Source organism: Dryas octopetala, chromosome 2, assembly GCF_963921425.1.
Source record: "Dryas octopetala chromosome 2, drDryOcto1.1, whole genome shotgun sequence".
In the NCBI taxonomy this organism is placed as follows: Eukaryota; Viridiplantae; Streptophyta; class Magnoliopsida; order Rosales; family Rosaceae; genus Dryas; species Dryas octopetala.
Window position 1 is genome coordinate 2,316,134 of NC_141367.1, and position 25,010 is coordinate 2,341,143.

General features: G+C 35.9%; 1 protein-coding gene, 2 long non-coding RNA genes and 1 pseudogene across 5 annotated transcripts; 2 read left to right on the forward strand and 2 right to left on the reverse strand.

Moving 5' to 3' along the window:
• Positions 1 to 4,952: 4,952 nt before the first annotated feature.
• LOC147292460 (methionine-tRNA ligase, putative / methionyl-tRNA synthetase, putative / MetRS) lies at positions 4,953 to 13,856 on the reverse strand. 2 transcript variants are annotated; one of them, XM_086232905.1, is made up of 19 exons: positions 13,719 to 13,856; positions 13,368 to 13,439; positions 12,969 to 13,158; positions 12,729 to 12,873; positions 12,477 to 12,630; positions 12,159 to 12,314; positions 11,542 to 11,772; positions 11,299 to 11,442; positions 10,828 to 10,918; positions 10,562 to 10,668; positions 10,331 to 10,445; positions 9,217 to 9,335; positions 9,034 to 9,099; positions 8,774 to 8,902; positions 8,512 to 8,655; positions 7,596 to 7,716; positions 6,005 to 6,228; positions 5,789 to 5,890; positions 4,953 to 5,431 (listed from the first exon to the last, which is right to left on the reverse strand). In XM_086232905.1, exons 3-19 carry the CDS (start codon positions 13,102 to 13,104, stop codon positions 5,201 to 5,203), a joined length of 2,415 nt encoding a protein of 804 aa, XP_086089031.1. In that variant the 5' UTR covers positions 13,105 to 13,158; positions 13,368 to 13,439; positions 13,719 to 13,856; the 3' UTR covers positions 4,953 to 5,200. The 2 variants fall into 2 exon arrangements, with proteins under 2 accessions (XP_086089031.1, XP_086089030.1); XM_086232904.1 differs by having other exon boundaries at positions 13,368 to 13,444.
• A 1,465-nt stretch (positions 13,857 to 15,321) lies between these two features.
• LOC147292461 (uncharacterized) lies at positions 15,322 to 17,860 on the forward strand. Of its 2 annotated transcripts, none has more exons than XR_015120904.1 (4): positions 15,322 to 15,707; positions 16,003 to 16,066; positions 16,170 to 16,259; positions 17,780 to 17,860. It is a non-coding gene; the product is annotated as an uncharacterized LOC147292461 (long non-coding RNA). The 2 variants fall into 2 exon arrangements; XR_015120903.1 differs by having other exon boundaries at positions 17,794 to 17,860.
• A 94-nt stretch (positions 17,861 to 17,954) lies between these two features.
• LOC147292462 (uncharacterized) lies at positions 17,955 to 19,577 on the forward strand. The gene is made up of 3 exons (XR_015120906.1): positions 17,955 to 18,096; positions 18,368 to 18,457; positions 19,558 to 19,577. It is a non-coding gene; the product is annotated as an uncharacterized LOC147292462 (long non-coding RNA).
• Positions 19,578 to 22,907: 3,330 nt separating this feature from the next.
• On the reverse strand, positions 22,908 to 24,400 carry LOC147292463 (uncharacterized; annotated as a pseudogene).
• Between the last annotated feature and the right edge of the window lie 610 nt (positions 24,401 to 25,010).

A 25,010-nucleotide genomic window follows, 5' to 3' on the forward strand; every position in this document is an offset into this window, starting at 1 on the left:
TCAGCCCTTTTTTTTTTTTGTTTCTTCTTCTTCTCCTTTCTGGCTTTCTCTTTTAGCCTTCTTCTTTTTTTTCTTCATCTCCTTTCTTTCATTTATCTCAATTAGTCCATCCCATGTGCTTCTCTCTCTCTCTCTCGGCATCTCAATCCCAACCCACCCTCAACTTTTTCTCCCTCATCTTGCCCTTGCTGCCAAAACCCAGTCTCTCCTTTCTTCCTCCCTCCTCCACGGCCTCAGCCTCCCCAAAACCCAACCTCTCTAAACCCAGAAATCCCACCCAGCGAAAATTTCGCTGAAATTTCGAGGTTTTCGGGGAAATTTTTGAAATTTCGCCGAAATATTCCGAAATCAAAACGAAAATTATATGGTATTGTGATAAAATTTCGCCCTCTCCAAAAAACGAAATTATATGGTATTGAATACAACTATAATTAAAGTTATTAAATCACGATCGTCAATTCATTAATTCAACGACCTGAACCGTTCATTTTCTATTTTCACAGTCAAAGATCATACTTACAAAAAATCGGCTAAATCAGAATTCATCTACCCATTCGATTATCATTAGAAAAACCATGATCGTTCATTAATTCGACCACTGTTACGTCACTTTTACATCTCCGATTAAGCTAATTTTTTACAAGAATTCTCTTTGAGTGGGGAACTAAAACTTGAATGGTTCGGATCGTTGAAAACACGATCAATATGTGAGCTTCTACATATAAATACACTTGAAGAGTATAATTTTAATAACTTTCTCGTTGAAACCTTGTTGTTTCCATAATTATGAAGACCACAATGTGATTTCAACAATCTGACCCGTTTATTTTCTATGTTTATAGTCGAAGATCATCCATACAAAAAATCGGCTAAATCGAAATTCATCTATCCATTCGATCATCATTACAAAAACCATGATCGTTCATTAATTTGACCACCATTATGTCACTTTTACATCTCCGATTAAGCTAATTTTTTGCATAAATTATCTTTGAGTGAGGAACTAAAATTTGAACGGTTCGAACCGTTGACAACACAATTGCATCGTTTGTTTATAAAAATATGTAATAAAATATATAATAAAACATATGTACATTTATGTTTTATTATAGTTGTAATGTTGTATATAATTTTAAAAGTTTATTATTTATGGTATTACACTATTACTAACATAATAGTGTTATATAATAACTTAATAAGCATATTAATAATTTATTGAAGTAAACAAACGAAAGAGCTATTAAATATGTTATGATTCATAAACTTGACAAATAAATTAGTCAGCTTAATTGGTTGAGGGTTAAACCTTGTTATGTGAGGTCTCATGTTCAAATCACAACATAGCCAAAATCCTTTTTTTTTTTTTTTGAAGATATATATGTGTCTAAACAAGCTTTGGACCCATTTTGGGCCGCCCGTTCGGGCCTAACTCGGCCCGGCCCTCCAAGCCCGCAAGCCAAAGCCTGATGGGCGGGCCTTGGGCTTGTGTATTAAAGCCCAAGCCCGGCCCGGCCTGAAAGCCCTATTGGGCTTCTATAATTCAAGCCCGAGCCCGGCCTGAACTTGAAAAATTTGGGTCGGGCTGGCCCGGCCTGGCCCATTGTCGACCCCTAATCATTTCACAGCATTATCATTGAAATTCACTTGCTTGGTTGCGATCAGTGCCTTGCATTGAAGAGCTCAAGGAGGAGCTGCCAATGACATGAATGATTGATTGTTAGCTTCAAGGTGTTTGCACAAGGATGCACAATGGTAAGAAGCTGCCACTTAGTATTAGGACTAAGGTGATTGAGCTTGTTGTGCGATTGCTTGTATTAAAACCCTTGATATTTGATTGCTTGGTCAGTTGAAAAAGACCTCCAGTTTTTTAACCGTTAGTGGCTTTTCTGGGTGAACAATCTTGTGCCTTGTTCGTTGTTTATTTCTATTGTGTTGCTTATTATTAATCTGGAAATTCTATCACAAGATCACATACTCCACTTTAGCATGTTACCTTAACATTTTAAATGCTAAATGAAAGTTTGAAAATATGCTCACACACCACTTTAGTTGTTGATAGCACTGTGATGACTACACTAATGGATCATTTGAGTGCATAGGTTGTCACTTAATCCTTTGGTGTGTTTCATTTGTGTTGTTTACAAAAGTTATATTTGATTTACAAGTCAATCTGTGTTTTCAGATTTTAGCCACTGTGTCGTCAGAGTTTTGTCTGCTTGATTAGTCCCGATTAGTCCCTGAGTGATCATATATATAAAACAACAATTGGGGTCCGATTACTGACAGTGTGTTTAATCAAGTTAATTAGATAGATAAATCACCTAATACAAATTTTCAGACTATAATTGATAATAATTTAATAATTTATAGTTGATATATAACTAATAACTATAGTCTATATAAATATTTAGTATGGTACAATATGATAATAGGCTATAACTAATAACTATAGTACGTCTATATAAATGTTTAGGGTATAGAAATGTATTATATAAAATATGTTTTATATAAATTATAAAACATATGTAATACAAAGTAAAAACTCCAAACCCTAAAGTCCAAACCCCAAACCAAACCCCAAAATACCCTAATGTCTAAATTTTTAATGAATTTAGGGTATTTTAGGTATAGAAATGTATTATATAAAATATGTTGTATATAAATTATAAAACATATGTAATAAAAAGTAAAAACTCCAAACCCCAAACCCCAAAATACCCTAATATCTAAATTACTAAAATACTAATTTTTTTCTTTTGTCTTTCTTCCACCATTATTATTATTATTTTTTGGGTACAATGGGGGCAAAGCCCAAAAGAAAGGAAAAGCTAACTAAGCAACCACTAATTTAGGCCTAGCCAACCCAGCCTGATCAGCTCTAAGGATAGAGCTAAAACAAAAAGCTTTGTCCCCCCCCCACCCCCCAACAATAATTTTTTATTCTTGTCTAAAACCAAACCCAAAAGCTTTGTCCTCCCCCCCCCCCCCCCACCTTTTCTCTGCGCGTGCGCACTGCCCAGTGCCCAGTGCCTCCCTTTTATTTTCTTCCTCTTTTTCATTCTCTGAAACAACTTTCCTCTCTCTCTCTCTCTCTCTCTCTCTCTCTCTCTCTCTCTCTCTCTCTCTCTCTCTCTCTCTCTCTCCGTGCGACTTGCCTGGCTAGTATTCACTGTCGCCGGCCACCTGCCAACAATCCAAGGCTATTGGTCTACTCCCCAAGCCGGTGCGAACACAACCCAGCCGCCACCCAGCCCGGCCAACTCCCACGCGACGGAATCACAGCTCCAAGCTGCGCCTTCCTCACCGGATTTCTTCAAATTCTGGCGGTATTTTCCGTCGACCCAAGTATCAAAGTTTATCCTCTCTTCATTCTCTATCTGATTATATAAATGGATTGAGTTGTTGTTATTTAAAACTGAAAACCCTATGTCTCACTGCCTTCTTGCCACCCACTCGCCGCACCATGCTGGTCAAGACCCATACCGAGCCGAGTCGACCGAGAATGCCGGTCCAACCGAGTGCCGGTTTACCGACATTCCGATACCGATCTCGATAACCAAAGTGCCAACCGATGGGGGTCCGGTCGATACATGGTTTGGGGTTCTCGGTTCGGTAACCGTACCGAACCCACCCCTACATTCAACAGTATTCTACCGAATATTGTCATTATATTCGGTTGTAAGCTGCTGAACTCCTTAATATATTTCGATGACATGCTGTCGAATGGGTCTGAATGATTCCATAATTTTTTGCAAGAAAAGATAAAATAGAAAAAATTTGTTCAAAATATATTATGGTGCATTTGGATGGAGAAAAAAAACTTGGAATTTAAACAAAACTCAACATTTAAGAAATTACATGCTCTAATTTCCTTGTTTGGGTCTATAATTATAGAATTTTGTAAATTCTATGCGGAAAAAAACTTGGGATTTGAAGGTTGTAAATTTCAAGTTTAAATTCCACATAAATTGGTGTCATTTTCAAAATTCCAATTTTTATAAAATTAAAAAAAGTCGTGTCCACCCATCACCTTGCCAATTAATTACAATACCACACCACTACCACCATGCCGCCGTTACCACCACCACCACTGCCATTGCCACTGCCACTGCCACCGCCACCGCCACCTCCGCCACCGCCATCACCACCTCCGCCACCGCCATCACCACCACAACCATCGACACCACCTCTGCTGCCACCACTACGACCGCCACCGCCGCCACCGTCACCACCACCTCCTCCGACACTGCCACCATCACCACCACCACTACCACCGCCCACTGCCACCACCATCGACACCACCTCCGCTGCCACCACCACAGCCGCCACTACTGCCGCCACCGTCGCCGCCACTATTGCCGCCACCGTCGCCGCCACTGACACCGCCACCACCACCATCACCACCGTCGCCACCACCACCGCCAATGTCGCAGTTGCCACCACCTCCAATACCCCAATTTTTGCCACCACCATTTCTCCCACCGCTCGTGGGCCATCACCCCTACTACCATCGTCAACTCACCACAAGCATCATTTTTATTGTTGCCACCATCACCATCACTCCTTTATAAAACTACTATAAATTTCGTATTTAAATTCTATTATGATTACATTTATCCAAATAAGAGAATTTACAAATTCTAGAATTTTAAATCACGTCATTTTTAATTCCGTCATTTGTGAATTCCTTAGTAGTTTCAAACTACTTCATCCAAACGCACTATTAGGGTAGTCAACTCAAAAATGGAAGGTGGTTGAAATAACCTCTACCTTATTCTTTTTAGGACAAATTTTGAGTGAGTTGGAATTAGTTTTTAACAATAACTAATGTATAAATTCTCCTACAAAAAATAAATGTTTACTAGAAAATATAAATCTTTTTTTTTTTGTCGAACTAGAAAATATGAATCTAGACATGAATATCTTAAAGAAGTAGACCAGATTCATCAAAATTGTTTCAAATACCAAATTTTGTTAAACTTTTTTTCCCCAAAAGGCCAGACATTAGCAATAGCAGTTTCCATCCATGAGCAAAAACTGATTGCTTACTGTAGATTTTACACCAAAAATAATGTAAATTAAAAGTACTTTCAATCTACATATACAATGATGGCAAACAATAAAAATCAACAGCAAAAAGTCCAAAACGTTTTTTTTTTCTTTCCTTTTCCTTTTTAATCTCTAAAGAGAATTAATTCTTCTACCTGATTGACCCACCACAAATAGACGATACAGTGCAAACACCAGCTGATGTTGTGAGCGGAATATCTTTGTAGCAGGCCACTCGTTCAGTGTTGGTATGCAGATCCACTTGCAGGGTTTCCCAGACCTTCTTCTTGGGGTTCAACACATCATCAGGCTCACCTTTGAATCCAGGAAACGTAACTCTCTCCCCGACTTGAGAAGATTCTGGTGGATCAACCAATTCAACCTGAAAAGTGTACCCAATGTGAAGATATTTTATCGGTTAATTACATTAGTGTCTAAGTGTCTATATCCATTCATGCCTGGAACCATTGCACTAACTTCTTGAGGAAGGTTCTAAAAACAAACAAGTATTTGCAATATTGTCCACATAAGTTAAACTTCAAAGAACATGAGTTACAAAGGCATAATTTTTCCAAATTGTGACTAATTAGAAACAAACAGAAATCCATATTAGCAGACTCTGATGTTTGGTTTCATTTGAAGGGTCTGATTAGTTATACAGGCTATCATACAGAAGTGAGTGGCTTAGCACGAGCACATAAGATGCAGCCACTAATTAAAGATATATGGGGCTGCTTACCGTGGTGTGGTCACTGTTGGAAGCAGCAAGAACCATTGCTTGTGATTTAATACCCCGCATGGCCGCCGGCTTCAGGTTGCAAAGAACGCAGACCTTTCGATTCTGCCACAGAACAATTAATATAATTAAAATAATGAATTAGCAGGTGTTCACAAAAGTTGATAGAAATTAATTTGAATTTTATTATTAAAAAATCTGTAACATGCAAACACAAACCTGCATTTCTTCTAGAGGTATATACTTCACAAGTCCACTGACAACTGTTCTAGGCTGTCCTTCACCAACATCAATCTCTTCCACATAAAGCGAATCAGCATCAGGATGCTTCTGAGCTTTCCTAATGAGGCCAACACGAATATCAAGTCTAGAAATGGAAATCTCTGCTTCAGCTGCAGATTTTGTGGATTTTGTGGGCTGTTGCTTCTTCTTTCCAGTGCTATCTGTTACAACAATGGCTTATTTAGCATATATACATTTATGTGGTAATAACTAACAGGGGACAAAGTATTCTTTTCAAGTACACGTACCCATGTAAAACAAGAGCTAGCTTATGACGTAAACACATTAAGGAGAAGCTATGTAATAATGCAATTGAGAAGTATAACATCCAACAAAGAGGTATGAAAAGTACTAATTATTAGCTAAAACCAACAAAATGTGTCCACAAAAAGTCAAAAGATGCCACAGAAATCTCCAAAAGCAAAATAGCTCGCACTTAAAGAGAAATGATCAATGGAGAAGAAAATGTGTCTAGAAAACTACTCAATAATAACAAGGGTGTTATTCCTGTTTGAACAAGAAGCACTGCTGGCAGTCCTAAACAGAGAGCCTTTGCATAGATCATCCTCATCACAGCAGAGGATTATGAATGAAAGGAGAAAAGATCATCCTTCTAACAACAAAGGGTGTAAGAAAGAAAGAGACTTCCTTGCACAGAACAGGACGTGTTTCATGGTGTTAAGTTACCAAGCAAAAGACCAATCAGGATAAAAAGTTAAACATTGGGGTTGGACTTTCTTAAATTTGAAGTTTTAAGGGTCGATAATAGTGAGTTAAGTTACCAGTAATATTTAGCATGTCTTGGAAAAACACCTAGACAGGAGGGTGCATTTGGATTAGGGACTTTGAGATTGGTCTTGAAGTTAGGAAGGGATTTAAAAGACCAGACTACTAAAGTACTCAGTTTGGGATACTTAAGGAGTTGCCAATTTTCGAAGAACTTTAAATAGAATTTGAGCCCAAAATCTCATCTTAATATCCACCATCATCATCACCACTGCCGCCACCACCACCACTCTATTTTACAAAGAGATGCATCCAAACTGATAAATTCACAGATAAATCTTATCATGCTAAATAAGTTGGCCAAATAAGAAAATTCACAAGCTTGGGACTTTAGTCATGGGTTTTTAAATACCATCATTTTGAAATTCCTTTGTACTTTCACTCATCTCATCTAAATACAGCGTAAAGAATAATGTTTTGGAAACCAGAAATGCCATAACTGGGCCTTTCCCAGGCACTTTCAACTATATAATCTAGAGTACTTTTAACCTTACTAATCACCACAAAGAAGTTTCTCCCTATAAAGGAGACAAGAAATGTAATCATCTAAAACATCACTACCATCATATCATTTTTGTACAAGAACAATTAGAGTGCATGTGGGCTTGGCAGAATAACATAAAGTGAAATGCAAGAATCTTCACCTTAAGAATGAATCAATGATATAGAAACCATAGTTACCACATGTATGACATTTTTACCAAGTCAAACATAGAATACTTGGGCATAAAAGAATTCTAACCTGAAACTTTAGTTTTCTTGAGTTGGGCTGCCACCTTCACTGCTTCAGCTTCTTCCCTCTCCTTTCTGTCAGCTTGACTTCCAGCAAACTTCATCCTTAAGGATTCCACTTCTTCATCTTTCTGTGTGCAAGTTTAAACTTTCACCAAATGAAATCTATGAACAGAAAATAGCCTAAGTGATGCAACAGCTGTACCATGGAAAACTAGAGAGTCCCACTATGAAAATTAAAATCAGCTATTAAGTGCAGTCTACAGGGTTATATTGCATCAAGGCAATAGATAATTAGTACTTAAGCGGATTTAAGTTCCATAGGAAGTTAATATTCACCATTGAGTAACTTGATATTTAAAAAATTATTTGCTTCTTGCTGGCAACACCTATGATGAATGGTAGCTGCTCTTGATTCACTTTTCTAGGTAACTTAAAGTAGCTTGTAGGATTGCTGAAACATCAAGTATTACAAGGAAATACTTCGTAGTGAAGCAAGTCTTTCTTGTAAAGCAAATGCACCATGCAATCCTGGTGATGCTATGAAATAATTGAAGCTCTGTTTGTTCAAGAGTTACTTTTAAGTTCCCACTACCCCAATTTTTTTCTCTTATATTCTCTCTCTCTATACCCTTTTGCTTGCTGATAACATCAGCAGTTTTCTCCACTATTTTACTGCAATTCTCAGCAAGCCGTTTATTTTTTTCAATTCTTCAGCACTCCTCTATGTTAAACACTATGCCATGACATACTTCGGCCACTTCACTGACTCTATTTCCTTCATGCAGAAGAATTAATAAATTGTAATCTTTCCATCACTTTAAATCCAATAAGATCAGGTTTTCCTTCCTCACTCATTGATCTTGATACATCTATTCCACAATTAATAAGTAACGGGTAAAAGACAAGGCACATCAGAGACATACCAATTCTTTGAACAATGGCTCTGGTTTCCCAATCTTGTGACCGATAGGTACAATATCCCAAGGTCGTTTTGCCCTATCAATATCTCCTTTATCATCACAAAGTGATATATGTGTCTCAGGAGGCAAATCAAGTTGCTTAAATACCTTGAATGCAATTAAATGAAAAAAATAAAAAATGTATCAGCATGGATAATTATACTAATACCAAGTGATCAAAAAAACGTTTTGGAGTAACATAAACATCTACAAAAAAAATTCATACCTCAAAAGAAAATGATGGCATAAAAGGTTCCAACAAACAAGCAAGAAGATGCACTAGCCCCACTGAAGTTCTCATAACAATAGAGCAGCGAGGTTGGTCCTCCTTGTACAGCTTCCAGAACTGGCTTTCCTGCATTGTAATTATAGATGGTAACGTAGCAGTAGCAGTAGCAGTAGCAGTAGCAGAGCAATTGGTTTCACAGCAACCTTCAAGTGATACACATAACAAGTCTCTCAAACAGAGATTAAAAACATGCTTACTTGCAGATATGCATTCCCTTCACTAGAAATGCTCATCGCTGTTTTGAGTCCTTGCTTTAGTTTGACCTACACAAGTTGCGGATAGGAACGTCAATGCCAGTGCATAAGAAATGTGAAAAAGGCAGGTAGGTAGGAGAAGTCTCCAGTCATTTACAACAACAGGACCATCTAAACATCAATCACCTTCTCCATTGCTTCTATATATTGCTCCACATATTTACCAACTTTTTCAGCTAATTTTTCTGTCAAAGGATCTGAGTCTGCATGTGGAGCATCTGGAATAATTGAACCATATCCTTGACCTGTACATGGAATTTTTAAGTTTATATGCTGCAAAGTGTCACATTTACCATGCTTATTTGGTAAAATAGTAACCGTATATAAAAAAAGTAAAGATGCAATGAAAAGAGAGTAAAAACCATTATCATTTAGGGTGTGTTTGGTATCCCTCTTAAAAATTGTCTTCAAACATTTTCTTCCTTATTACATCTATAAATACTAGTGTTTTGAAAAGTGCTACTCAGGTGCACCTCAAGGCTCACATTGATGCGAGGCAGTAACCAAACGCCTTGGGTGTAAGCAAAATGCCCAAAAGGCTTAAGCCTTTCCTTTGTCGAGTACGCCACATACCAGAAAAGCGCAAAAAAACACGCTATAGCGTATGAGGCATCTCCCTTATGGTATCCCCTTTCTTACTCCCGACAGACCATAACCCACAACAACCCAATTTCGCAGCAGAACCGAAGCTGACACCAGGCTGAAGAGAACAAGACTAAGAAACAGTAAAAGGAAGAAGATGAAGAGGTTTCTTGAAGAATGAAGGCATTAATAATAAATCAGCTCCTCCTCCGGCACCAAAAAGAGCTCTCTCTTTTTTGAATGGGCATTTGTTGCTTCCTTAAATGAGCATATGGGTTAGGTGGCCAGGCCTGCCAAGGTTAACTAAAATGCTGGCCAGCAGATCCTTTTGAGTCAATTAAAATATGGGAAATTAAAATTTTGGGCCTTGGGCCCTCATCTGAACCTAAAAAAAATATACTTATATAATTACATACATATTTTCTAATTTTAACTATAATAATTCAGAAAAAAAAAAAAACCAAAAGGCTTATGCCACGCCTTGAGGGGCATAAAATGCCTTGCCTTAACTCCTCGCCTTTAAAAACACTGATATCCCATAGATGAAAACAAAAAACAGTTTTTGGAAAGGATAGGAAACAGGGCCTTAAGCTATTAATTTGTCAAAGACGAATCAGCTGAATGGTCAATACTTTTCAGAAACCAAAGGCTCACCAACCTGAAGGTTTGGCAACAAAACTCAAAACTCTATTGATGAAGTTGCCCAAATTATTCAGTAATTCACTGTTCAGTTTTGCTTGCAAGTCGGCCCATGTAAACAATGTGTCTGATACCTATTTTACCCACACAAAAAATCAAAAAAGTGATAAAAGATACAGCGAAACGATGATATACATTATCAAACATTAAATAACAAAATTAAAACTGAAGATGGGATCCACGAAATTACCTCAGGCCTATTAGTCAGCAAATAATATCTCCATACTTCAACGGGAATGTTGGTATCTTTTGCATCGTTTCCAAAAACCCCTATGCCTTTACTCTTAGAAAACTTTCCTGTAAAAAAATCCTAATTTATATCATCTAGTATAAATTGCACAAAGAAGAAAACTTTGCGCTTCCATAAATAAGGTCTTCTACGAATCATGCATCCATAAGCAATATGAATGGTCACAACTAGACAATGGTGATAGCAGTACAAGATAGTCAACTAACCTGCCTCATAATTCAGGTATTCAGTAACACTGATAGTCTTCATCAAAGTCCAATCTTGACCAGTTCCAAGAAGGGTGGAAGGAAACATGACCTAAAAGCAAATACATAATTACATATACAGTTGAAATTAATTCACAAACATGAAAAATAACTATGAGAGTAGGCACATGCTGCCCCTGAGCTCCTTTAATACAGAGTGGAGCGGGGGAGGCATATAGCTGCTGCTTCCAGAAGCATATGATATAGATCCAATGTCAAAACCATCTTTGCCTCATTCCAGAGGAGAGTGAAATCAAAAAGGGCTATTATGATTACAGATTTGTAGAGGAAGGCGAATGGATTTTAGTCTTAGTCCTCCTTAATTATTTCTATGGTTTCAGGGAACAATATGGAGTAGGATTTCCACTAGTATACTAATGACTAATGAATGATTTTTATCTGTGAGGCATATTTAAAGAATAGGGCACTTACTGTGTGGAATGGCACATTATCCTTGCCCATAAACTGATACAACTCAACATTCTCCGGATTCTTCCACCATTTCTCCCAATCAGGAGTGTAACATGCAGTAATTGAGATGTATCCAATAGGAGCATCGAACCACACATAGAAAACCTACCAGTGGCAGAGTTGGAGCAAAGGCAATAAATTTTGAAAATCATTAAAAATAATTTCGTATAGAGATTAGCATAACTTTAGCTAACATATATTAACCTTGTCCCTGTAGCCATCATGCGGAACTGGGACCCCCCACTTCAGATCCCTTGTTATGCATCTTTGTTTGAGCCCCTCTTTGAGCCATGCATTTGTTGCTTGAATGGCATTCTGGCTCCAAGACCCAGCCACTGATGTTTTATTGATATACTCTTCCAATCTATCTTTAAGCAAAGGGAGTTCCAGAAACAGGTGGTTTGTTTCCCGAATTCTTGGAGTTGTCTTACAGACCTGCTTGCAATTGAAAAAAAATGAGAAACATAATGGTGTGACTTAAATACGTTTTTGTACATCTAACAATAAATGTGAGGAACAAGTTAATCTCACAAACCCTTACTTTTTAAAACATTTCTAGAGGGCAAGAAAAATTTATGAGGGCTACAAAACAGGTTATCACCAAGAACAGGGTGTGTGTGTGTGTGTAGTATACAACACACATACACGTACACACATTGTGGCATTTAAAATAAATTGCTACTAATAAAGAATATGTAAAAAAATATCCATACCTGTGTGTGTGTGTGTGTAGAATACAACACACATACACGAACACACATATGTGGCATTCAATATAAATTGCTACTAATAAAGAATATGTAAAAAAAAAAAATCCATACCTTGCACTTAGGATCTTTCAATTCTGTTGGATTCAAAAGCTTTCCACAGTTCTCACATTGATCTCCTCGTGCAGAAGCATAGTCACAGCCTTGAGTTGGGCATGTCCCCTCCACGAGCCTGTCGGCTAGGAACCGTTGGCACGTGTCACAGTAAAGCTGAATTACAGTGCTAATTCAAGTTAAATTTCAAGGTACAGCAACACATTTCAAGGACATAATTCAATCGCAATGCAACAACAGAAACATGTACTTAAAGAAACAATGACTAAGCCAAGCAAATAGGAAAGAATCAATGCAATTACAACCGGTCAATTATACCTGCTGCATCGAGTTCTCAGAAAGCCAATCATTCTCCAACAGTTTCTTGAAAATCGCTTGGCATACCTCCGTCTGCTGCGGTGAGGATGTGCGCCCAAATTTCTCGAAGCTTATGTTGAACCACTCATAAACCTCCCTATGAATTGCATGGTATCTACAACAAAACAACCATTTACAATAATATGAAGTCAAACGCTATAAATAGAGTTTGAATTTATTGAATTATATATAAATTTCACGGGAAAGGTTTACTTGTCACAGATCTCTTTGGGGCTACATTTCTCTTCCATGGCTTTGGTCTCTGTTGCTGTGCCATACTCATCAGTCCCACATATGTATACTGTATTGTAGCCACGGAGACGGCAGTACCGTGCGAAGACATCAGCACTCAACACACCTGCCCAACAATAAAAAAATGAAATTTCAAGAGTTTGTTTGGTTGCCGAGAAAATTAGAAGGAAAAATAATTAATAAAGGATAAATGAAAAATACAGCCGATGATGTTGCCAAGGTGAGGGACATTGTTAACGTAAGGCAAGGCGCTGGTGATGAGGATGTTTCGCTTGCCAGGGATGGGTAGCTTGGGGACCTTCTGGTCCTCCTTGGAGGTTACTGCAAGGTCTCCCATGTCTGACTCTCTTTCACACACAACCTTCGGTGGTAGCGGAACCAGGAATACAGACTAATGGGGGCATGCAAAAATATTGGTCAAGACAAATGTCAATTTCAAGCTCAGCAACAAGAAGCTAAAAGACAGCAACTTAATATAAAATAAAACAATTTTTTTCTGCTATTATTTTCTCCTCAGTAGTATTCAAACAGAGTATAACAAAAATATCCAAAAAAAATAAAAATGCAGGAAATTAAAGACATAGAGGTGCTTGAAATTACCAAATGGTCTGTACCCAGCAAAATCTTGAATAAGGAAGGCCTCTCCTTCTCCTTGATACCCAATCAAATCGGCTGCACTTCAATTCACACAAGTAACCACAATCAAAAGCATGCAAATAAAATAGCCACAAAATATCAATAATTGTTAAAATATGGAAAACCCACGGGTATTGGGGCAAGGAAGCACCAAACCCACAAAAGTTTTATACAAATTTGTAAATAAATACGGAAATTTACTTATTTAATTACAAGAGGAAGAGAAATTTACGTACGCAGTTACCTTTAAACTAAATATTTTTTTTTTAAGTGAAAAAAATAAAATCAGAAACAAAAAGCAGAGAGAGGAAATACCTGGGTTTCACCAAGAAGAGAATAAAATAGAAGGGGAATAAGGAAGCTGGAGAGAAACAAGGAAAGCTGGAAGAGAGACTGAGAGGGAGAGTGGGCGACTAGGGTAGTGCTATGGTTGCGACTTGCGAGCTGGGATGGGCTATGGGCTATGGGCTATGGGCTTAAACTTAATTGGGAAAAAACTGGCAAATAAAAACACGCCAACTAGCCTTGGGAATGAGGCAATATTTAGGACATATACTATTTTGATCCACTTGGTTTGGTTTGGTGGTTATTTTAATTTTTTTAATCAAATTTTCGTAGTTTACAATTTGTTACGAGTCAAATATTAAAATTTCGTCTAAATTTAGATGGTGAAATCTTTGTTTATGTCATCATTGGAGTATAAGAGCTCGTTTGGCACTGCTTTTAAGATTGGCAAAAATATTTTTAGTTTAGTAAAAAAACTTTTGATTGCATTTGACGGAAATAAATAAAAGTGTTTATGAATTATAAAAACACTTTTAAGTGGTTTTTTTAGAAGCACTTCAAATACTTTTGCATAAAACACTTGAATTTTTTATAAAAATTTATATGTGCTTATGAGCAGAAGTGCTTTCAACAAAAATGTTACTAATTATAAGCACTTCTAAGAAGTAATATCAAACGGGCCCTAAGTCATAAGCATATTGAATACAAATGTTTATGTGCTTCACCTAATTACCTAAATTGGGTGGTTTATATATTCATTATGTAGAGATATAAGTTCTAGATCCTTGTGTGATAGAGGAAGCGTATGAGACTCTTAAATTCAAGAAATCTACACATTTTCAATTTGTGATAATTTTCAATAGCTTTAAAGCTTGCCACTTGGAAGATCAAAATGTGTAGTCTTTTGGTGTTACTTGTGGTTCTCATCAATAGTAAATGTACATGTTATGAGTGGACAGTACTTAGAAACCTTGCCAATTTTGTAAAACACACTTATGTAACTAACATATATACTTGAGACATACATGAATTAGAATATATGAGAACCAAATAACCCAGATGCATGAACTACCTGGTACTGAAGAAGACATGACTGAATGGCTGAGTGATGGAACTAGTCTTCTACTCTCTCTACAACTTGGTGCTACTCGTATATGGGTTTCAGTTTTCTGCAGTATGCATGAGAGCAGGGACTAGCTCTATTTTATAAAGGATGTCTCAGCAAGTCCTTCCCATAGTAGACTTTGTGCCGAGATACAATCATGCCCCTCTAAGGTTAAGAGTCCTAGTTCATATCTAGGTGAAGTCCTGCAACTTCTATAAGTCCCTCATCCACTATAAGAAAAACTTGAATAGACATTATTGTTTTAATATTAATTTTTATATAAACTGATATTATAAAGTTTTAGATATCGGTTAATTTTTTAAACGATGTCTTATTTTATTAACATATCACTATTTTTTTTCGATATCTTAATTTTGTACTTTCGATTAACTTTTTTAAAAAACTTATATGTAAAATCATATCTCATAACTATATTTCACCTAAAAAAACACGGGTCCCAACTTAAAAATTTTAGCAGGTTTCCCAACTCCCTAGTCACGACACACACATTCCCTCAGACTCCTTTTTTTCTTCTTTGGCTTGGACACTCTCATTCTCTCTCACTCACTCGATCAATAACCCAACTCAATCCTTCTATCTCGTTCTCATTCTCAGTCGATCTTGGCGTCGCCATTGCCAAAAGTCCTTGGTATCGGTGGCTCTCATTCTCCCTCCTTTCTTTCGCGTCGATGGTGTCCTTTGGTTACGGCGTCGATCAACTGGAGTGTGGCAATTGTAAGCTCAATCCCTCATCTCTTTCGCTTTTTCCCCTTCTCTGTACCTCCTCCTCGTGGGTTTCTTCTTTCTAAAAATAGGATTTCAAATTAGGGGTTTTCTATGGTTTCTGTTTTTGTTCAAATTTGGGGTTTTCTTAGTTCATTTGTACTGGGCTCCAGAAAATTAATCAAGAATGGGTAATGCATCTCTCTCTCTCTCTCTCTCTCTCTATTCTTCTCTTCGATTAAACAAATCTCGGAGTTAAGAATCAATTTGGGTTTTAGTCTCAAATCTAGGGCATTTCGGAAAGAAATTTAATTACATTCACCGCAAACACTTGGCAATAAATGGGTCAGTGAGGGTTTTAGTGTTAGATCTAGGGCCTTTTGTTCACCATCTTGTTATGTTTGGAGTTTGGGTCAGGTATTTTCGCACTTTTGATCATTAATTATAGTAATTCGATGATAATTATGTTTGAATAAACTTATGCAGAATTTGGGTATTGCGATCTTGGTCACTAGAACAAAGTTAAGATTTTATCGGCTATACTTTACAGGTTAGCTTCTTCTCATTTTGATTTGATTTTGTTGAATTTCTTCACAATTATATGAGGCTTAATTAAATACTTGTCTTTATTTCTTCTTCTGTGTTTGGTGCAGGAAACCATTAGCCTAATGAGAAAGACAAAGCTACTCTGCAACATTGCACACCAACTGCTTGACAAATTCTCCACTAGAACAAAAAAAAATGTTAGCCTTTAATTTGTTATGAGATAATGAAGCAAAACTCTTTAGCTATTTAGTTGCTATTAATATATATATATATATATATATATTACATTCTACTTGGTGTTTCATAATATGGTCATATACTAATTAATTTAGTTGCTAAGGAATAAGTATATAGGTTTGGGTTTGATTATGATTGTGCTATCTTCCATAGGCTATTTATTCTTTACTTTGGCTATTTATGTGAAACGAAAAAGTATTAGCATAAAGCTCCTTGTATCCATGCGTACTTATAGAACTATATATATGTATATATATCAAAAAAAGCATGCTTATAATTTTCATATAAAGCAGAGAGAGGGAGAGAGAGAGAGGGAGAGAGAGAGAGAGAGAGAGAGAGAGAGAGAGAGAGAGAGAGAGAGAGAGAGAGAGAGAGAGAGAGCATTTTTGGATATAGGCATCATATGCTGGTATATGCCTGAGTGTTCGATTTGTTTGTTATCCCGAGGTTCTAGTGTCGTGTAGCATATCCATACACAATTACAAGTGCCATATCCTATTGATGTAGGCACGGAAAACTTTTGAGATCCAATTGAATTCCAAAGAAGTTCATATGGAGTTGTATTGTCTTTAAAATTTATTGTCTATGAGATTAGGGATTACAACTTGTCACACTTAAAGGCACATAATTTGTTCCTTATGATGATTGTGCAAGTTTTTGATTTTGAGATTTGATAATTAATGTTGCAGTTATAGATAATAGATTCATGACGTACTTGATAATCTTTGAAGATATGATATAATCATGAACAAGAGACCAGACCAGGTGGGTACTATTAATTTAACCTTGTGCTGCATGCATTTAGGTATGTGCCCAAGGTTTGTGTCTGAATGTTTTCTGAAGGTTTTAGGTTCCAGTAACCAGAGACTTACCAGTAGGACATCTTATGTCCTACTGAGACAAGGACATTAGGTGATAAGTCCATGGAACATAGTTTTAATCCAAAACTTGAACTTGGTTCCAATAAAATTCTGTACTGCTAAACCTTCTTCAGGAGCCACTATACAGTCTTTGAATCTATTTCAGATGCTCCCTTGAAGTGAGTTGCAGCCTGCAAATAAAAAGTATTAGTGCATGATGTGACATTAACGTGGGTAAGAGTATGATTGTAAGAAGACATTAGTCAAGGTTGTATCAAGATATGGAAATCCTGACACATTTGTGGTGTTGATGGCTCCATTCATTTATATAATACTTAATACCCCTCTTTCCCTTGCTTTTTATTTTCTTGCTCATAAGTAGTGCTTGCTATGAACATTAAAAAAACCCTAAGAATATAGTTTTATTTTTCAGTGGCCTCTAAATGAATGACTTTATGTATGTCGATTAAAGATGTAAAATTATTTTGGAATCTCTTCCTGTTTGCTTATTCTGTATTTGTGTTTATTTATCCCTGCATGTTTTTCGTTTACAACTGAGGACTTAATATCTCTATTCTTAGGGCTGTATACTTGAGTATAACCTATTCTTATTGTTCTAGCCATGCTTCTTTAGGCAAGAACTATGAGAAGGTATGTGAGATGTGCCACATTACTCTCAACAAGATTGCAATTTCTGGTGAGTGATGTTAATTACATGTCAATTTGCTGTATTTTAAGTTTCAAAGGTTGTTGTGACAGTTTTTAATAGATTTCCATGTTGACCACTCAGGTACCCATGCTATGACGTCAAGTGGTTGTCTGGAGGCTGATTTTGAGACAATGGTTGATTTTCTCCTTAGAGCTGCACAAATTGCAACTGTAGTGCAAAGAGAGCATGGAAAGTTGCAAAAGGCTTTTCTGAAGAGTCTCTAGAGCAGTAAGGATATTGTTGAGCTCCAGATAGAATGATATCTGAAATTTGATTTAAAATGTGAATACATGCATGTTTGTTTCTAAAATTTAATTTATTATAGTGTGGTTGCACTCCACTTCCCATAGGTGTCATGTATTAATCATATCATTCATTTTGTATCAATATTTCAATTAAGTATGTCAATGAATTGAAGCTTTTGAATGAGTGCTCCACTGAAAAAGGATTAGTAGCAATGTCCTGCTCCAGTGTTGTTAACAAGTAATTTTATATGCAGATGTGGAGCCATGGACATTTGAGCAATACCTTGGTGAGGCAGTTTTTATTCCAGCAGGATGTCCTCATCAAGTGAGAAATTAATAGACAAGTAATTATACAACTGAACAATTTATTCAATTAAGGAAGCTAGGCATTAATGTTCTATGTATATTAGAAATATTTGTGGCTTTCTTCTAGACCTATTTGGTATGGTTAAATTCTTGTTTGATTTTTAAAAAGAACTTGTATGCTTTTCTATAGATTTGTTTCATTGTACTTCTTATATGTCTGATCCATCTATATTCTACTGCATGAGTTTCTTTGAGTTCTTATGGTCATGAATAATCTTTTAGAGAGTTTGCAAAACAGAGAGAAAAGAAAAGAGAGTTTTAGGACTTTAGACCCTTAATTTTAAGTACCCTGGTAAAAACAATACTAACTTAATGGAACTAAAGGATTTAAATTTAGGACTTCCAGCTTAAAAAACTCTCAAATGAGCAGTTATAGATATATATTTATATATACAATATAGTGGGGTTTCACTCTCACTATATTGAGCTCTAATAGGTTCATTACTATTCAGCTAATAACATTGTTATCCTTTATACAGTTCTAACTTGGGAAACTTGTAAAAGGGAATTACAGGAGGAGGGGATGGCCTACGATACTAGTTTGTTGCTGGTTTTTAAAACTTTGTTTTATGGCTTTGCCTCTTTTTAATTTTTTCTCTGAGTATGTGTGTTTGGGTTGGTGGTGTGTGCATTAAAGAGTGTGTTTGGGTTGGTGGTCTGCATTTCTCTTTCTATTTCCATTATTTTTTACTTGAATTATTGCTTAATTCTAGGCTGATACTGTGACTACTCATTTATACTTGCATGATCCATTTTTTGAATCATATATATGTGCTGCCATCTGAAAGCCCTTGCTGGCATGGCCTACATTTCGTTGCCTTTTGGGATTCTAGAAATGCAATCTTGATTAAATTCAATACTTGCTGCAATCTTATTAATGCTTTTGGCCTATATTTTCTTAATGCCCTTTGGGATCGTTGCTGCAATCTTATTAATGCTTTTGGTCTATATTTTCTTAATGCCCTTTAGGATCCTTGCTGCAATCTTATTAAATTCAATACTTTTGGCCTATATTTTCTTAATGCCCTTTGAGATCTTTGCTGCAATCTTATTAATGACTTTTCTTTCTTGTTTTCAGTGGAGTCTCCTGAAGAACAAATAGATGAAGTCCGGGTTGAATGGGGAGATTTTGTTTCCATGAATTTTATTTAGACTGACATGCATGTTTTTGGTACCTTTTGAGCATTTTGCTGTGGATATGAAAATATATACTAGCTAGTTGACATTCAAATCTTTTGTATAGGTAGAATTTAGGCCTAGCTGAATTGCACTGCCATGCCTTAATTATTTTGTACATGTTGGCATGTGTTTAATTAGGATCTAGCTAGAGATGGATTTTGTGAAGGTTATGGAGATAGAATAGTAATTTTGGGGTATACATGCATTGATGAAGGCTATCCATATTTTTATATGGATTTGTAATCTATTTTTGTGAACTTCATTACTGAGTTTAGATGTTGGATTAATTTATATGAATGGAAGAATTGAAGTTGGATTACTTTAGAAGCTTAATAATTGTTGTGTGGATGCATATTTACCAATCAATTTCTATCCATATCAAAAGCCTATTACATATCAGATTATGTAAAATGTAACGATAAGAAATGGAGTTTCAACATCTTTTAAAAAACAAAAAACCGATATCTAAAGTATACTTTTATATCTGATTTTAAGTACAAAACCGATATGTTATACACCTTTTATATCAGATTTTAAGTACAAAATCAATATGTTATACACCTTTTATATCCGATTTTAAATACAAAACTGATATGTTATACATCTTTTATATCCGATTTTAAGTACAAAACTGATATGTTATAAACCTTTTATATCTGATTTTAAGTACCAAGACGATATTGAATACATTTGTTATATCAGTTTTTTAAAAAATAACAATATCAAAAGTATCTTACAAATCAAAATGAAGTTTTTAAGATATCAGAAATGGTTAATATCCGATAACGATGGTTGTATATGATATCAGATTATCAAAAAAATAAGATATTTAATGTAGTATAGACATCAATGGATAACCGATATCTAATATGGGAGAATAGATATCACCACTCAATATATCGGTAGGAAACCTAAATGGATATTAGTTTATCACTGATATATATTAAGGTTTTTCTTGTAGTGATCCCTTAAAACTTGTTAACACAGCTGTTATATAGGGTGAATCCGGATAGACCATGCTCAATTCCTTTGTTCTTAGACATGATGAGTTGTTTTGTTTCCTAAGTAAACTAGGTTTGTCCATAAATAATTCTTACTTTCTCCCGTTTGGACATTACTAGTTTACTCAACAAGAACATCATAATTTGAGTGAAGCTTTTAGCCATTAATCTGGCTTTATACCTTTCTATTTGACCATCAGAACCTCTTTTAGTTTTGAAAAACCCACTTGCAGCCTATAGGTTTGATGTTTCCAGGTGGTTCAACCAATTCCCAAACGCAATGCTCATAGATTCCAATTCTGACTCCATAGCTGCCTTCCAATTCTCTACTTGATCACTATTGATAGCTTCTTTGAAACTCAGTGGGTCACTTTCCTCCCCAAAATCTGTTTCTTGTAAATAAGCCATGTAATCTTCTGAAATAGCTGATCTTCTCACCCTTTGTGACTGCCTCCTTGGTACTTCTACTACTTGTTGCTCTAATGGTTGGTCTGCTAAGGGTTGATGATCTTCAATCTCTACTGTTACATGGTTCTGCTCATCTAAAACAGTGTTCCTAAGATTAAAATCAAGGATTGTTGGTTCTAGAAAGCTTGTAGAAGTGTCAGGTTGTTCTTTTAATTCAAGTTCATCCGAAAACTGATTTTGGTCAGAACAAACATCTTCTATGAATCTTGCCTTGTTTGGCTCTACAATTCTAGTATGGTTCTTAGGACAATAGAATTTGTAACATTTAGATTTTTCCGAATAGCCAATAAAATAAGCACTTATTGTTTTGGCATCTAATTTCTTTTCTTGAGGGTTATAAAGTCTAGCTTCAGCCCTATACCCCCATATATGGAAATAAAATAGGCTTGACTTTCTTTTTGTCCATAGTTCAAAAGGAATTTTTTGAATTGATTTGCTTGGAACCCTATTAGAAATGTAGTTTGTTGTTTTCAAGGCTTCTCCCCACAAAAAAATTAGGCAAGGCAGTGGCACACATCATACTTCTCACCATGTTTAGAAGGGTTCGTTTCCTTCTTTCAGCAACTCCATTTTGTTTTGGAGTTCTTGGTGTAGTGTACTGGGCTTGTATGCCTTGTTCTTGTAGTTAAAGAGCAAAAACACTTTTATTTTGCCCTGATTCATTATACCTACCGTAGTACTCTCCTCCCCTATCAGATCTCACAACTTTAATTGATTAATCCAGCTGCTTTTCCACTTCAGTTTTAAATATTTTAAAAACTTCTAAGGCTTTTGATTTTTCTGAGATAAGGTACGTATATGTAACAATATCTAGAAAAATCATCTATGAAAGTTATGAAGTACTGATTTCCAGATATTGTTTGGGTTGGAAAGGGACCACAAATGTCTGTGTGTATAATTTCTAAGAGGCTTCGGTTTGAGTTCTTCTTCCTAGAGTTGGTCATTTTACCTTTTATGCACTCTATACAGATATCAAAATCTGCATAATTTAATTCTGGAAGCATATTTTCTTTTTCTAATTGTTGCATCCTTTTTTTGGAGATATGTCCTAGTCGTTTGTGCCATAGGAAAGATGAACTTTCCTTAGATCTATGTCTCTTAATCCCCACTATATTTTCAATTAGATAGGTTTCATTTGGCAATTCATACATTAGTTTCCAATATCCATCAAACATTAAGGCTTTTCCAACAAAAACAGAATTTAAATAAAAGTGAAAGCCTAATTTATTGATATTAAATGAAAAACCAGAATCAATAAGTTTGGAAATGGAAACTAAGTTCCCTCTCATAGAAGGAATGACAAATACATTCTCCAACTCTAGTAAATAACCTAACTCTAACCTAAACCTAAAAGCTCCTATGGCATTCACAGCTACCCTCATTCCATTGCCTGCACATACTCGTGCTTCCTCCTCACTTGGTGTCCTTTTTCTTTCCATGCCTTGCATAGTATTAGAAATATGTATGGGTGAGGCAGTGTCAATCCACCAAGTGTTCGAAGGAATATTAATTAAATTACTGTCAAGGCAATTGAATATGTGTATCTTACCCTTCTTGGCTAGCCAACCCTTATAGTTGGAACAGTTACTTTTCATATGGCCTTCTTTCTAGCAGAAAAAGCATTTGAAAGGTGTTGTTTGAATTGGTCCTAAGTTGTGAGAGTTGCTAGATGGATTGGTGGTTTTGGCAGGCTAGCTAAGAGTTGTTCTTGAGGGGCTGAATGTCTTTAGCAGTTTTGTTTTTCCCTTTCTTGAACTGGTTATTTAACTTCTTCATTTTCTTATCTAATCCTTTCCTCTTCTTGGACACAAATGGAGATGAGTTCATTCAAACTCCAATTGTCTTTATGAGTATTGTAAGTGGTTCTCAATTGTCCATACTGTTGTGGCAGAGAATTCAGTGCCATATGAACTAGAAAAGGATCAGATATAGCAATTTCTAGGGCTTGGAGCTTAGAGGCTATATCTATAAGCTTCAAGATGTGCTCACGCACACTCCCCTATCCATCATACTTGGGAAGAAGTTAAAGCAGTCATCAAATTTCCAGTTTCTGCCTTTTCAGATTCTTTGAATTTCTCACCTACAGCTTCTATGAAATCCTTAGCATTGTCACAAGGACCTATGCCTCCCCTAACAGTATCAATCATGGCCTTTTTCATAATCAATAAGGCCATCCTATTTGATCTCTCCCATTTTTCCATCTTCACCTTTTCCTCAGTTGTGCTATCAGGGGTGATTTGCTCTGATTTGTCTTCTCTCAAGGCTAAGTCATGCTCGGATTAGCCTAGGTAAATTTCTATGTCTTGCTTCCATTTCTTAAAATTGGTGCCAGTGAGAGTTTCAATTTGAGAAAAGTTTGAGATAGTTGGAAATAAAACAAGAACATGCAAAAAGAAACTAAGAATCTTATATTGCAGGAAACATTCATACTAATAAAAAAAAATATACTTTTTATGCAATAACAAGTAACACTTTTGAGCAAGATGACTTGATTTGCATATATTTATTTTTGATCATGTTACCAGATTATGAGAAAAAAACATTTTCTAAGTAGTTTCTACACTTTTGAGCAAGAAGATCGATAACTACTAAGAATATCCTTTTGTTTTATCCAACCTGCAACATACTACTATCAACTCTGGAAGTTTAAATCCTTTGAGAAGTGAACTATTAATCTAATACTACAAGGTTGATCTTATAGACTGTAATCATTAGAAACTGCAATCGATGTGTATTACTTTGGTAGTACTAATCAATTTAAAATCCAGATTTAAGATCAAAGAATTCCTTTAAGCAATTATTTTGTAAAGCATGTTATAGTAGCGGATTACAAACAGGTTTTACAACTAAAACTTGATTGCTTAAGTATATATATGTGATATATGTACACTAATATGCAAAAAATGCAGAAAACGCAGCTAAGAAAAACCATAGATTTATCTCAGAATCAAAACATAGCAATTATACATAATCACACTAATTCCATCCAACACAACAATGGGGCAGCATGCTTAGACAGAAAGTAAACCTATTTGCACCCCCATATATAGGTGCTCTAAAAAGAAAGAATTTGAATTGGAAAATCATAGAAAACGAAAAACTTACCTAGTGCATAGAGCTCCTGCTGCACCAGTTAGCCAAAATAATCCATAAAACCAAAATCGAAAAGGAAAAACCAAAATTGCAGTAGTATAGCAAATAATTGAAGACTGATTAATATGCAAGATCGATTATTGTGAAGTAGTAACCTAAAACCTTAATAAACTCATTCATGTTCGTTCTCTTCTAAAGTGAGAAACAAAACAGAGTTTTGTTCCACATCTATATATATGGGTCGGGTCTTACTATATGAGCCATAAAAATAAGGTTTGGGCTTTTTTAAAAAAAAACTTCAAGACCTGGCCCAATTAAGAAAACAGAGCTAGTACAGTTTGATTGTTTTTCGTTCCTTGTTTAAGCAAACATTGATTTGGAAAAACTTTTGATTCTTAAACATGTATGTATTGCTCTGATACCAAATGTAAAACACACTTATGTAACTAACATATATACCTTAAGACATACATGAATTAGAATACATGAGAACCAATTAAATAACCCAGACGCATGAACTACATGGTACTGAAGAAGACATGGCTGAATGGCTAAGTGATGGAACTAGTCTTCTACTCTCTCTACAACTTGGTGCTACTGGTATATGGGTTTCAGTTTTCTGAAGTATGTATGAGAGCATGGACTAGCTCTATTTAATAGAGGATGTCTCAACAAGTCCTTCCCATAGTAGACTTTGTGCTGAGATACAATCCTGCCTCTCTAAGGTTAAGAGTCCTAGTTCATATCTAGGTGAAGTCCTACAACTTCTATAAGTCCTTCATCCCTTAAA

What these genes read in the sequence shown, in the direction of transcription:
- LOC147292460 (XM_086232905.1), bottom strand. Translation starts at nt 13,104, where the DNA reads ATGGGAGACCTTGCAGTAACCTCCAAGGAGGACCAGAAGGTCCCCAAG. An exon ending in ATAATGTGCCATTCCACACA is followed by an intron (nt 10,919 to 11,298) that starts GTAAGTGCCCTA and finishes ATTTGCTTTTAG; the next exon opens with GTCATGTTTCCTTCCACCCT. An exon ending in ATACCTGAATTATGAGGCAG is followed by an intron (nt 10,669 to 10,827) that starts GTTAGTTGACTA and finishes ATTTTTTTACAG; the next exon opens with GAAAGTTTTCTAAGAGTAAA.